At 35.5% G+C, this 12121-nt stretch overlaps 2 protein-coding genes across 4 annotated transcripts in view; both read right to left on the bottom strand.

Annotated features, from left to right (window-relative positions):
- Positions 1 to 12121, bottom strand: part of tmem198ab (transmembrane protein 198ab) — a 263787-nt gene that overhangs the window by 92028 nt on the left and 159638 nt on the right. The window lies entirely within an intron of this gene.
- The window catches only part of ptprnb (protein tyrosine phosphatase receptor type Nb), a 63293-nt gene that overhangs the window by 25071 nt on the left and 26101 nt on the right, over positions 1 to 12121 (bottom strand). The window contains exons 9-11 of one of the 3 annotated variants that reach the window (XM_087256746.1): positions 8830 to 10332; positions 7945 to 8552; positions 940 to 1019 (exon numbers count right to left, since the gene is read on the bottom strand). In XM_087256746.1, the coding sequence (XP_087112872.1) occupies positions 940 to 1019; positions 7945 to 8051 (187 nt within the window). In that variant the 5' untranslated portion in view covers positions 8052 to 8552; positions 8830 to 10332. The remainder of the gene's footprint in view (positions 1 to 939; positions 1020 to 7944; positions 8553 to 8829; positions 10333 to 12121) is intronic. The other 2 variants (XM_087256744.1, XM_087256745.1) reach the window with 2 other exon arrangements.

The raw sequence follows: 12121 nt of genomic DNA, 5'->3' as shown, positions 1-12121 counted from the left end.
GCTTTAATGCGCTTTTTAAATAAATAAATAAAAAACAAAGCAGCTGCTTGCCATCGCAACAGCAATAAGATCCAATGACCAGCCGACCGCTTTCACTCCAAAATGGCGGAATCCGGGGCTGCTTGGCGCTGCTGTTGCAATGAAATGTTCTATTGAGTGTCGCCTCTTGGTCATTCTAAGCTTTTTGATAGTATTCAACAGTTGTGTTTCACCAATTTTTATCTTCAAATGTTTTACTATTAGCTTTGAGGACATTTACACCCCTAAACATCGTCAAAATGCAGTCTTCTTCCAGAAATATAAACAAACGCTCACATTTTGTTAAATCAAATGATCTATAAATGACAATCTCCCTCCTTTCTAGTACATACCTCAAATTCGATTCCTGGAGGGCCGCAGCTCTGAACATTTCTCCTCCAACCCTGATTAAACACAGCTGATCCAACTAATGAAGGTGTTCGTGACTCTTTTGAACACCTTGATTATTTGCATCAGCTGTGTTTGTTCAGGGTTGGAGCAAAACTGTGCAGAGCTGCGGCCCTCCAGGAATCGAGTTTGAGGCCTATGCTCTAGTAAAATCTCATGGCAGTTTGTAACTTTTTGATTTAGTGGCTAATTCGTATTAATCTGTACATCATCTCTCTCATCTCCATTTAAAACCCATAGATTTCCATACAAATCAAATCGTATGAATTTGAGCAAATTAGCCACTTTTCTGACAATACGTAAAATAGTTACGTTTCCTCATGAGATCAAGCTGAGTAAAGTTAATGTTATTTTATTTTAAAACAAGCACAAGCCCTTGGTCGTAAACATGAGTTCGAATTTTCATTTGTACATTGTTCATATGTTGTATGACTTATAATAAGCGGTTTTGTTTGTCTCGAGGCTTGTGTGACAGATGCTCATTAGCCATCAAACATACTCTATATTACTCACCAGTCTTTTCGGAAATCTCACTTGCTGTTAAATTCTGGCCGTTCGGGAGCACCCGGAAAGTGACAGCTGGACCAACCACACTGTGTAAAGCAGAACTTTTAATGACATGTAAGTTTGCCACATGATGGTGTGCAGGGTTTAAAATTAACTTGTCACTCACCAGCCAATTTTGCATCCACATTTGTAAGTTACGGGCTATTCAGAATCTCTAGCTAAAGTAAAATTATCAAAAATATATTGGTTATCAAAATTAAGGCTTCGATTTTAAATGCATTCCTTATTGTATGACCCTGAACAAAAAATAAGTAAAAAAAAAAATGTTAGGCCTAAAATCATTAGAATATTAAGTAAGGAAAAGATATCCTCGTGATGATATTTAGCAAATTTTTGTATTATGCATTGCTAAGACGGGAATTTGGACAGCTTTAATGGAGCAGTATGTAAGTTTGACACCCAGTGGTTGAACTAGGTATTGCAATTCTGGTTCAAAACACATGCAAGCACAGGTTGCCAGATTGACAAGCTCAACAGGAGTGTAGCTGAATATCTTGCCTAGAGGCTGATTTAAGGCTGATTTAGATTGTGTTCTAAATAAAAGCAATGACAGAACACGATAGAAGAAAAAAATATATATATTAAAAGGAGTTTTTGTCCTAACCAACACCTGAAATTTCTGTTTTAGAACTGGCTTCTATTTCTTGCAGCAGAACAACAAAAGAATTACAACAATCACCTCAGGTACACCTCATGTGCTTTATTCAGTGTTAAATGCTAACAATGGGAGTTTGAATGTCATTTTACATGTCATTTATTGCCATACTACTGAAAGCAGCAGCAGATAGTTTACCTCAGATCTCAAAAATAAAACAAACAGTTTGAAATTAGAACTGTGACAATTTACACTGTAACAAATATCAGTAAGACAGCATGTACATTTAATAATGTTAAAGAGGTTTTATATGTACTAATTAGATTAAAAACCTTACGTTTTGTTTGAGTGCAGTGAGTGCACAATTCTGTGCTTCTGAATACCTCTATTTAAATTTCTGTTATGCTGTAAAATCTAGTCACTGCAAATCTATTCATGTAGCGTGTTGTTAGGAAACATGGTTACAATGTAACCTGTTTATTTAAAGTTTTCATTTTTAATATTTATGTTGTTTTCTAATTAATCAGACCCCCTAGTTTTTCAAATTTTCTTTGTGATTTTTTTTTTTTTGCAATCAAAATGACTGCTTTTGTGTCAGTAATTTCCTGAAATAATAAATACTCTTATTTACTATACTTGGTAGCCTACTATGTTAGGTGGCCAATCTGAAACAATGACAATGACACAAATTATAAAAATAAAGCTTCTTTATTTTAGTCTCTTGTCAAAACAAGATATAAAATAGATCTAAAATGTTAGGGATTGAGCAAAAGGAAGTTTGTATAACTTTTACTTTTATCTACAATCTTACTTCTAGATTTCACTCCCCGACTTTTTGTTGATTTTGCATTGGGTTCAGCGATTGCGGAATCATGAAAAAACTAGGGGTTCTGATATATAACTATCTTATGTGGAACTTTGAATCTCCGTCTCATTTCGGAAGCTATTAATGTCCACCAGAGGTCGCATTTTCGGTCATGGACGATTACGTCTTCCACGACCGAAGCCTTCTTGACTGAATTAATCAAATGTGTGGTTTTCCACCAAGTAATGAAAAAACCTGAAATGTAATTCGCTAAACTGGGCTTGTTAAATGGAACAAAACAAAGAAGTTCCGCTACATAACCCACATTTTCAAAGAAAAATATCTGACTTTAGTATTGCTTTTCAGATAAACAAGAATGTTCACTTTTTAATATCTGCAAACATATTGTCGTAATTCAACCTGATCTCACGAGAAAACGTATGTATTTTACGTTTTGCCAGTTTAGTGGCTAATTCGTACGTTTTAGTACGAGTTCAGTCGTACGGAAATGTACAATTTTAAAAAGGAGACGTGGCACCCAACCCCACCCCTAAACCCAACCTGGCTGATGAGCAAATCATACTAAATTGTACGAATTAGATTGTACCAATTCATATGAATTAGCCATTAAATCAAAAAGTTACGAATTGCCGTGAGATTGCGTTGGGTATTTTATACTTTAGAAGAGTCAAAACTTACATACAGCACCTTTAAAGATGATTTTTTCAGTATTTAGATATTTTTGAACCCTCAGATTACAGATTTTCAATTAGTTGTAGCTCTGTGATAAAAAAAAGAAAAATTATTTTTTTAAAAACATACTTTTTTGGTTTTGTTTGCTAATTTATTCAGCTTACAGATGATGTAAACATCTCTGATGACTGGTTTCATAATTCAAAGTCACAAATAGAACAAAAAGATTCTCTGGGACTTTTCAGAAATTAACATTTTAAATGCTCTGTTCACTGTTTTGCTGATGTTGATTGAATGATTTGAATGTTGGAGGCTCCTCTTATCTGAAGGGCTCTGACAGTGATGGCATTCAAAGAAAGATAGGACATAATTTACGAATCATAGCCTGCCAAATTGGCTAGTGAGTTTATGTGTTACCCACCATGGTCGATTTTTCGCCCACATTTGGCAGTTTGGCAGGTGTTAATTTCAAACCCTGATTATATGTTTGGAAACTGGGATTCAAGAAGTAAGAGCAGGACAAGTAGTGGAGAAAATCCACTTTGGAGATCAGTTCATTCCATTCACTTTTCTCTCTCTCATTCCTTCCCTCTTAGCCATCCCCCTCTGTCCTCCAAGGACAATAGATCAAGGTTCCAGCTCACCACAGTTTGATTTACCAAAAGGAGTTAGTGGGATTAGGATTTGCTTCCTAACCACAGCAACAAACACCAATCAAGACTGTTTGGACTGTTTGGACTGTTTAAATAGAATTGTTAACAGCTAAATTTGTATTTTTAGTCCAGTTTCTTCACATGCTGTGTTACTAAATCCCTTTGCAAGATTCGTTAGTTAACCCTTTAACACATCATTCATATCATGAAGCCCTTTAGCCCTGATGATTTATGGATATATGTTTTTTTCTTCTTTTTTCCCATTTTCTACATATATTGAAAAAACTTCCTAATTATATTGTACAATATATAATATTTCAATTCTCAAATATGCGTAAGCACATGTACTTCGTCATTTAAACAGCTTAATACCAATCATATTATTTGATCTATGATGGGTGCCGCCATGTTAGTGGAGGGATCAGAGCTGCTGGATTTACAACATGTTAATTCATCAACTTCTCCTCAACTACATGAAGGTAAGTGGCTTGTTAACTGGAGAAGAATTGAGTAAATATTCTAATTACCTAAATAGTGTTTGTCTGACGTAAATAAAGCAAATCACAAGACTAGAAAAGTACAGTTCGTAGACAAACTTTATGGTGGATTGAGAAAGCCTCGTCTAAAAGTTTGAAGTAGTTTAAAAGTTTAAATAACTGAAGTAGTTTTTAAGAAGTTTGAAACAGTTATAACTACATATGTTATCATACTTTTAGTTTGCAATGGCATGTTTCTTGCTAGGCTGTTGATAGGAGGTTCTGAGTGGTTGCTAAGGTGTTGCTAAGTGGTTGCCAAAGTTTTCTGAATGATTGCTAGGGTGTTCTGAGTGGTTGCGAGGCAGTTGCTAAGGCGTTGCTAGGTGGATGCTAGGTGATTGCTAAGATATTCTGAGGAGATGCTAGGCAGTTGCTAACATAAATTAGCATGGTTCTAGTTTAAATTAGCATGTTGCTAGCATGTTTCTAGTATAAATTAGCATGTTATCAGCATGGTTTTAGTATGAAAGAGCATGTTGGTATAATGTTTCTAGTATAAACTAGCATGTTGTTAGCATGAATTCTGTATAAATTAGCATGTTGCTAGTATGTTTATAGTATGAATTAGCTTGTTGCTAATAAGATTAGAATGTTTCTAGTATGCATTGTCAGTATGAAATGGTATGTTGTTAGTATGTCCAATGTAAAGTCAATTGCAGTTTTTTTTTATTATGGAAGTCTATGGGACAGTTGCTAGGGTGCTGTAAGTGGTTGCTAGAGTATGACTAGTAAGTTGAAAGGTCATCAGTGATTGGCAGTTTGGTAATCTGAGTTAAATGACCCCAACCGGAAGTCTGTATGAGAGTCTGGAGCGAAGTTATGAGGTCACAAATTTTGGTCTAATGTTAAGTCAGTGGCACTTTTTCGAATTTTCCTGGGTCAGTTTTCGGAAAAGTCGGATCAGTTGGAAAAGATATAGCAACTTGATTTAATATAGTTTGGAGGTTTGGAATTAGTTTGGTGGTTGCAGTATGAACGGTCCAGGAGGAGATGTGTTCTTAAAATAGTCTAAAGGCTGATTTATACTTCTGCGTCAAACGCCAGCGTATGCTACGGCGCTGACGCATAGCCCTTCGCCGTGGTCGTCGGCGTCACTGACGTGCACCTCTCAAAAAATGTAACTACACGTCGCAACAACGCGTAGCGCAAGCTCTGTGATTGGTCAGCTAGGTAGTGCTGACGAGTCTGGGCGGGACCGAGAGCCGCGCGAATGGCGCAAGCGATTGTTTACAAGTGTGGAGTCCCGGGAAGGAGCTCCGGATGGAAAGTTTTGTTCTGTGTTTACCTCATGGTTAAAGTTGTTGCACGTCCGCCGGTTCCTGCCTTAAAATGAGCGAGCTTGAGTCATTTGTACAACCAGGATGTGTACAGGAAAAGCAAAACAGAAGCGAAGAAACTCGACACAGAGGAACATTTACACCTCACTGCCAACTAGCGTTTCGGAAATGTTAATGCAGACCAACAGAGACAGCGCACGGAAGTATAAATGCACAGCTGCGCACGTTGCCTGCGCCGTGAGTTCACTTGACGCAAAAGTATAAACCAGGCTTAAGAAGAAGGCGGAAGAATAATAATACAGCTGTGTCTCATTTCAGAGGCTGCATCCCCTGAAGGATGCATTCGAAGTGCGCTGCGTCATCTCGATGCAACGAAGGCTGTCTCATTTAAAAACAAATTTGAATGCTCCTTCAAAAGCAGCTTCAAAATGCGTCCTTTGTTTCCCAGGTAATAAAGGGCACAACCGGTGGATCCTTCACAGCCTCAAATATCCCAAGATTCATTGTGCGTTGATAATGGCAGGACGTTTAAAAAAAAAAAACCTCTTTTAAATGTATGAATTAAGTTTATTTTACGTGTATATCTAAACACATGGTAATAAAAAACAAAAAAAAAAAGAGTATGAAATGTCTTACCAAAGAGTGATTTTATAGACTGTTTACATGTTGATGTGTACATGTATGGACCAAAGCAAATATATTTCCAGCTTCTGTATAGATCGCCTAAAATAAGTTTTAAAATCACTTAGGAAAAAAAGTAATAACAATCTTTATCAGCACTTATTAACAACAGCTGGTACGGTTGCCATGTGACGAGATCCGTCCGCTCGGTTCAGCCAGTGTGGACTTCAAAGGACTAACCTTTGAAGTGTGCATCCTTCAGAATGCAGCCTCTGAAATGAGACACTGTTTACATTTATGTACTATAAAGCTGCCTTTCTACTGCACACGACATTTGGACACAACTGTTGGTATATGCCCTCTTGTGGCAGTCGCACAAAATTTTCAGTTTTGTTGTGCAGCATTAGAGAGAAGCTGTTCTCGTAGTGTCCAAAATAAAGGAGTACAAAAGCAAGAGCCTTTACTCTCCGTGCGTTCATCATGGTTGAATGAATGAATGAATACTAGAAAGTCATAGACCTTTAAATATTTTGGAGGCAATGTAGAGACAACATTAAAACATATTTTTTATTACTTATTTATGAATAGAAATGTGTTTTTTAATATAGACCTTTTCTGATTCAAAAAATAACCTACTATTTCTTATCTCGTGCACACGAACCTGCTTGGACAACACTGAATCCGGTCATCCGGTCGCATACAGCCTAGACACAGAACTTCAAATATTTCAACGTATCTGCAGCTCAAATTGGATCAAATTTTCCGCATACAGAGATGATTGGTACTCCACGCAGCTCCCGGACTATTCTCATTGGAATGATTTCTGGTCTGTCGCTTGTCATTTTTCATGTGCAGTGAAAAGGAGGCTTAACAGTATGTCGGCTTTCTCAAGCCACCATAATTCTGTGAAAATGATTATAGCCGTTTCCATAGACAACAGTGTGTATTGTTACAAACTGTTATGATTTGCTAGTGTGCAGGGCTCCAAGATATCGGAAAAATCGAAAATTGCGATATTTTTTGTTATTCTGCGATATACATTGCAATATGAATACAATTTTACCAGATGACTTGAATATCTCTATTTTGAAAGAAATAATACATTTAGACTCATTAGGATGATTCTGTAGAAAAGTGCTTCTGCAAGCATATAAATATAATACAAATATACAATTGAAATAAACAATAAATAATTTTTTTTTAATTTTTTGTTTTCCGAGTCTAACATTACTCTGGTACAGCAATTTCATTAATAAAAATAAAAATAATTCAATAAAATTAATCGTTATTAAAGTTACAAATGGTACAATTTCTTATGTCTGAAAGCTTTAAAATTATTATACAGTCACAGGCCTCAAAAACACGAAAAAAAAAAAGAAAAGAAAACACATTGAAAAAAGTTTAATAAAGACTCAATATTTCTTATCCTGGGACATGACTATTGCGAATGATAACATTGTGATATCGATGATGAAACTATATATTGTGCCGCCCTACTAATGTAATTTAAATATCTGAAACCTAAATCATAATTTGTTTGAAAACACCAAGAATTTGTGATTTATGATCAATGTGAGAAGTCAATTTGAATTTAGCAGCTGATGATGTGTCACACTCAACATTTGATCACTCTTCAGGGGCCAGCCAAGACTGATCACACCGATGTGATTGTATGCCTCAAAGGGTTAAATAGGTTCTTTTGAGATCACAAAAACTAATTCTGTAAACCTCATCAGCTGTTGCCGCCTCTCTGTGCTAAACCTAAGCCTACCTGATATTGATGAAAGAGTCAGTGGTGAGATGGATCCTCTCAGCAAGGGTCTTGAGGAGATGAACCCCATCAGACAGATTGAGAGGGCTGTAGAGAGACATACACATTCATACGCCCACATACACAACTTCACAAGCACAAACTAACACAGACAGCACAGAAACAACACACAAACAGACTCTCCACTGAATAGCCGGTATGATGTGTACCCCCAGGTCCTTCGTTAGTGTAGTGTTTTGAAAGCAAGTACCACATGACTACCATACTTTCAGACAAAAGAAACGCTCAAGTAGATTTAAGACCTGTTCACACCAAGAAAAATAACTATGAAGATAACAATAAAAATGTTGTTCTAAAAAATCGATCTAAATGTAACAGCAGCAGATTTCTGACCACAGCAATAATCTTAAATATGTAGAGAAACGATATTGTCGGGATCACTTTCCGAATACATTTTTACAGCTAATAAATGATAAAACTCAGATAGCAAATCAAAACCAATTTAAATATATAAGACTTTATTGTAATTTAAAGTTACAGGTGACATTGTGGAGAAACTCACTACTTGATGTTCAGCCCTTTTTTCAAAGATTATTTAAAGATGATGACTATATTGAAAAAGATTGGTTATACCATGGAAAGGACTGATAAAATTGTCAAGGAAACTATGCAAGCCAGGCTAGCTCCTTTGAAAATGCTGGGGAAAATTATTTGTGTTATTTTTAGTTATTTAAACTGGCTTTGATTGCTAAATTCCTTGTTTTATTGCATTGGTTACATAAGCTGGATTAAATAGAAACAAAACAACATATCTGCTGGTTACAAAAGGGTAATGCAAAAAAAGGGCATAAACTCAAAATAAACAGATTATTTAAAGATAATGACTATATTGAAAACAATTGGTTACACCATAGAAACGACAAATAAAATTGACAAGGAAACTAAGCAAGCCAGGCTAGATCCTTTGAAAATGCTGAGAAAAAAATTATTTGTGTTGTTTTTATTTATCTACATTGGCTGCGATTGCTCAATTCCTTGTTTTATTAGATTGGTTACACAAGCTGGACTCACTGGTCAAATATAAACATAACAACATATCTCAGAAGGGTAATGAAAAAATAAAAATTGCATAAACTCAAAATAAACAGATTTTTTAAAGATAATGACTATATTAAAACAATTGGTTATGCCATGAAAAAGAGTGCTAACATTTACAAGGGAACTATGCAAGTCAGGCTAGCTCCTTTGAAAATGCTGGGGAAACATTATTTGTGTTGTTTTTAATTAACTACACTGGCCACGATTGCTAAATTCCTTATTTCATTACATGTTACATGAGCTGGATTTACTGGTCAGATAGAAACATAACAACATATCTGCTGGTAACAAAGTGGTAATGAAAAAAATAAAAATGCATAAACTCAAAATAAACAGAATATTTAAAGATAATGACTATATTAAAAATTATTGGTTATACCATAGAAACGACTAATAAAATTGACAAGGAAACTATGCAAGCCAGGCTAGATCCTTTGAAAATGCTGAGAAAAAAATATTTTATTTATCTACATTGGCTGCGATTGCTAAATTCCTTGTTTTATTAGATTGGTTACACAAACTGGACTCACTGGTCAAAAAGAAACATATCATATCTGCTGGTAACAAAGTGGTAATGAAAAAATAAAAATTGCATAAACTCAAAATGAACTGATTATTTAAAGATTATGACTACATTGAAACCAATTGGTTTTGCCATAGATGATACTGATAAAATTGACAAGGAAACTATGCAAGCCAGGATATCTTCTTTGAAAATCCTGAAGAAAAATTATTTTTGTTTTTATTTATTTACAATGGCTGCGATTGTTAAATTCCTTGTTTTATTACATTGGTTACATGAGCTGGATTCACTGGTCAGATAGAAACATAACAACATATCTGCTGGTTACAAAGGGGTAATGTGAAAAAAGAAAGGCATAATCTCAAAATAAAAAGATCACCATCGCTATCATGTGGAAACAAATACAGTTCTCTACAGTTATCATGCTTGGTGTGAATAGCCCTTTATACTCGGCCCAACAGACAAAACCGTTAGTTGTACCTCTGATTGGTGACAATGTATCCAAACTCCTCCTTTATCTTAGTTTTATTCTTTCCTGGTTGCACACTCAGGGCTCCCTTTCCAAGCGGCCCTTCCTCTTGCTTGAGAGTTAAAGGCCCTAGTACACTTGCGCCCATTGGGATGGAGTTATCCTTTGAGGCCCCTGGGGAGCCGGGGCTCTTGGGGAAGGTTTGAGGTCCAGGTTTGAGCGGAGGAGAGGAGGAATTTGAAGCGGGTGAAGAAGCCTTCTCCACCACATGGGTCATCTCTCCTTCGGTAATCTTCATCTGATATAGCACACAAGACATACTATCTCAGGTAAAGTCCGGAATTTTACTTGGCTTTTCAAATGTGAACAGATTTTAAAACACTGACATTAACACTAAACAACTGAAGATAAAACAATAACCAGTGTGTTTGGTTGGGTTAGCAATAAACAAAAATGCTTTATAACATGCATTAATATGATTTAATATGTATGATGCATAATAACTAGACACCAGAGCTGTATATGCTGTGCTAACTTTATTTTCAGGGTTGTTGGCAGTAATACTGCAAATTGCACTATTGAACTATCCAGATATACCGGAGAGGAGAAATTTCCTCACCGTTTCAGCCTTACCAATCCATTTATCTGACTTAATCAGAGCAAAAGCAGATGGTTAGATCTTGATTACTTACTAAAACAAACATTTTTTTTTTGCTACCGATATTAAAGTATTAGTATCATAGCAAAAAAGTGTAGTATCGGTATCGATAAGTATCATTTGCTACCAATATCAAAGTATCTATATCATAGCAAAAAAGTATCATTCCCGAAACGATAAGTATCGTTTGCTACCGATATCAAACTATCTGTACAATAGCAAAAAGAATATTGTTCTGGTATCGGTAAGTATCATTTGCTAACGATATCAAAGTATCTGTATCATAGCAAAAAAAGTATAGTTTTGGTATTGATAAGTATCATTTGCTACCGATATCAAAGTATCAATATCATAGCAAAAAAAGTATCATTCTAGTATCGGTTAGTATCGTTTGCTACCAATATCAAAGTATAAGTATCATAGCAAAAAAGTATCATTCCGGTATCTGTAAGTATCGTTTGCTACCGATATCAAAGTATCTGTATCATAGCAAAAAAAAGTATTGTTCTGGTATTGGTAAGTATCGTTTGCAACCGATATCTAGGTATCTGTATCATAGCAAAAAAAGTATCATTCCGGTATTGGTAAGTATCGTTTGCTACCGATCTCAAAGTATCTGTATCACAGCAAAAAAGTATAGTTTCGGTATCGGTAAGTATCTTTTGCTAGCGATATCAAAGTATCTGTATCATAGCAAAAAAGTATCATTCCGGTATTGATAAGTATCGTTTGCTACCGATATCAAAGTATCTGTATCATAGACAAAAAAGTATCGTTCCGGTATCGTTAAGTATTGTTTGCTACCAATTGCATAGTATCTGTATCATAGCAAAAAAAGTATTGTTCTGGTATCGGTAAGTATCGTTTGCTACCGATCTCAAAGTATCTTTATCACAGCAAAAAAAGTATTGTTCTGGTATTGGTAAATATCGTTTGCAACCGATATCAAAGTATCTGTATCATAGCGAAAAAGCATCATTCCGGTATAGGTAAGTATCGTTTGCTACCGATATCAAAGTATCAGTATCATAGCAAAAAAGTATCATTCCGGTATCGGTAAGTATCGTTTGCTACCGATCTCAAAGTATCTGTATCATAGCAAAAAGTATAGTTTCGGTATCGTGAGTATCGTTTGCTACCGATATCAAAGTATCTGTATCATAGCAAAAAAAGTATTGTTCTGGTATTGGTAAGTATCGTTTGCAACCGATATCAAAGTATCTGTATCATAGCAAAAAAAGTATCATTCCGGTATTGGTAAGTATCGTTTGCTACCGATCTCAAAGTATCTGTATCACAGCAAAAAAGTATAGTTTTGGTATCGGTAAGTATCTTTTGCTAGCGATATCAAAGTATCTGTATCATAGCAAAAAAGTATCATTCCGGTATTGATAAGTATCGTTTGCTACCGATATCAAAGTATCTGTAT

The sequence above is a fragment of the Danio rerio genome, chromosome 6, assembly GCF_052040795.2.
Source record: "Danio rerio strain M-AB ecotype USA chromosome 6, GRCz13ab, whole genome shotgun sequence".
In the NCBI taxonomy this organism is placed as follows: Eukaryota; Metazoa; Chordata; class Actinopteri; order Cypriniformes; family Danionidae; genus Danio; species Danio rerio.
The sequence above is the reverse complement of the archived record's forward strand: the minus strand, read 5'-3'. Positions and strand labels throughout refer to the sequence as shown.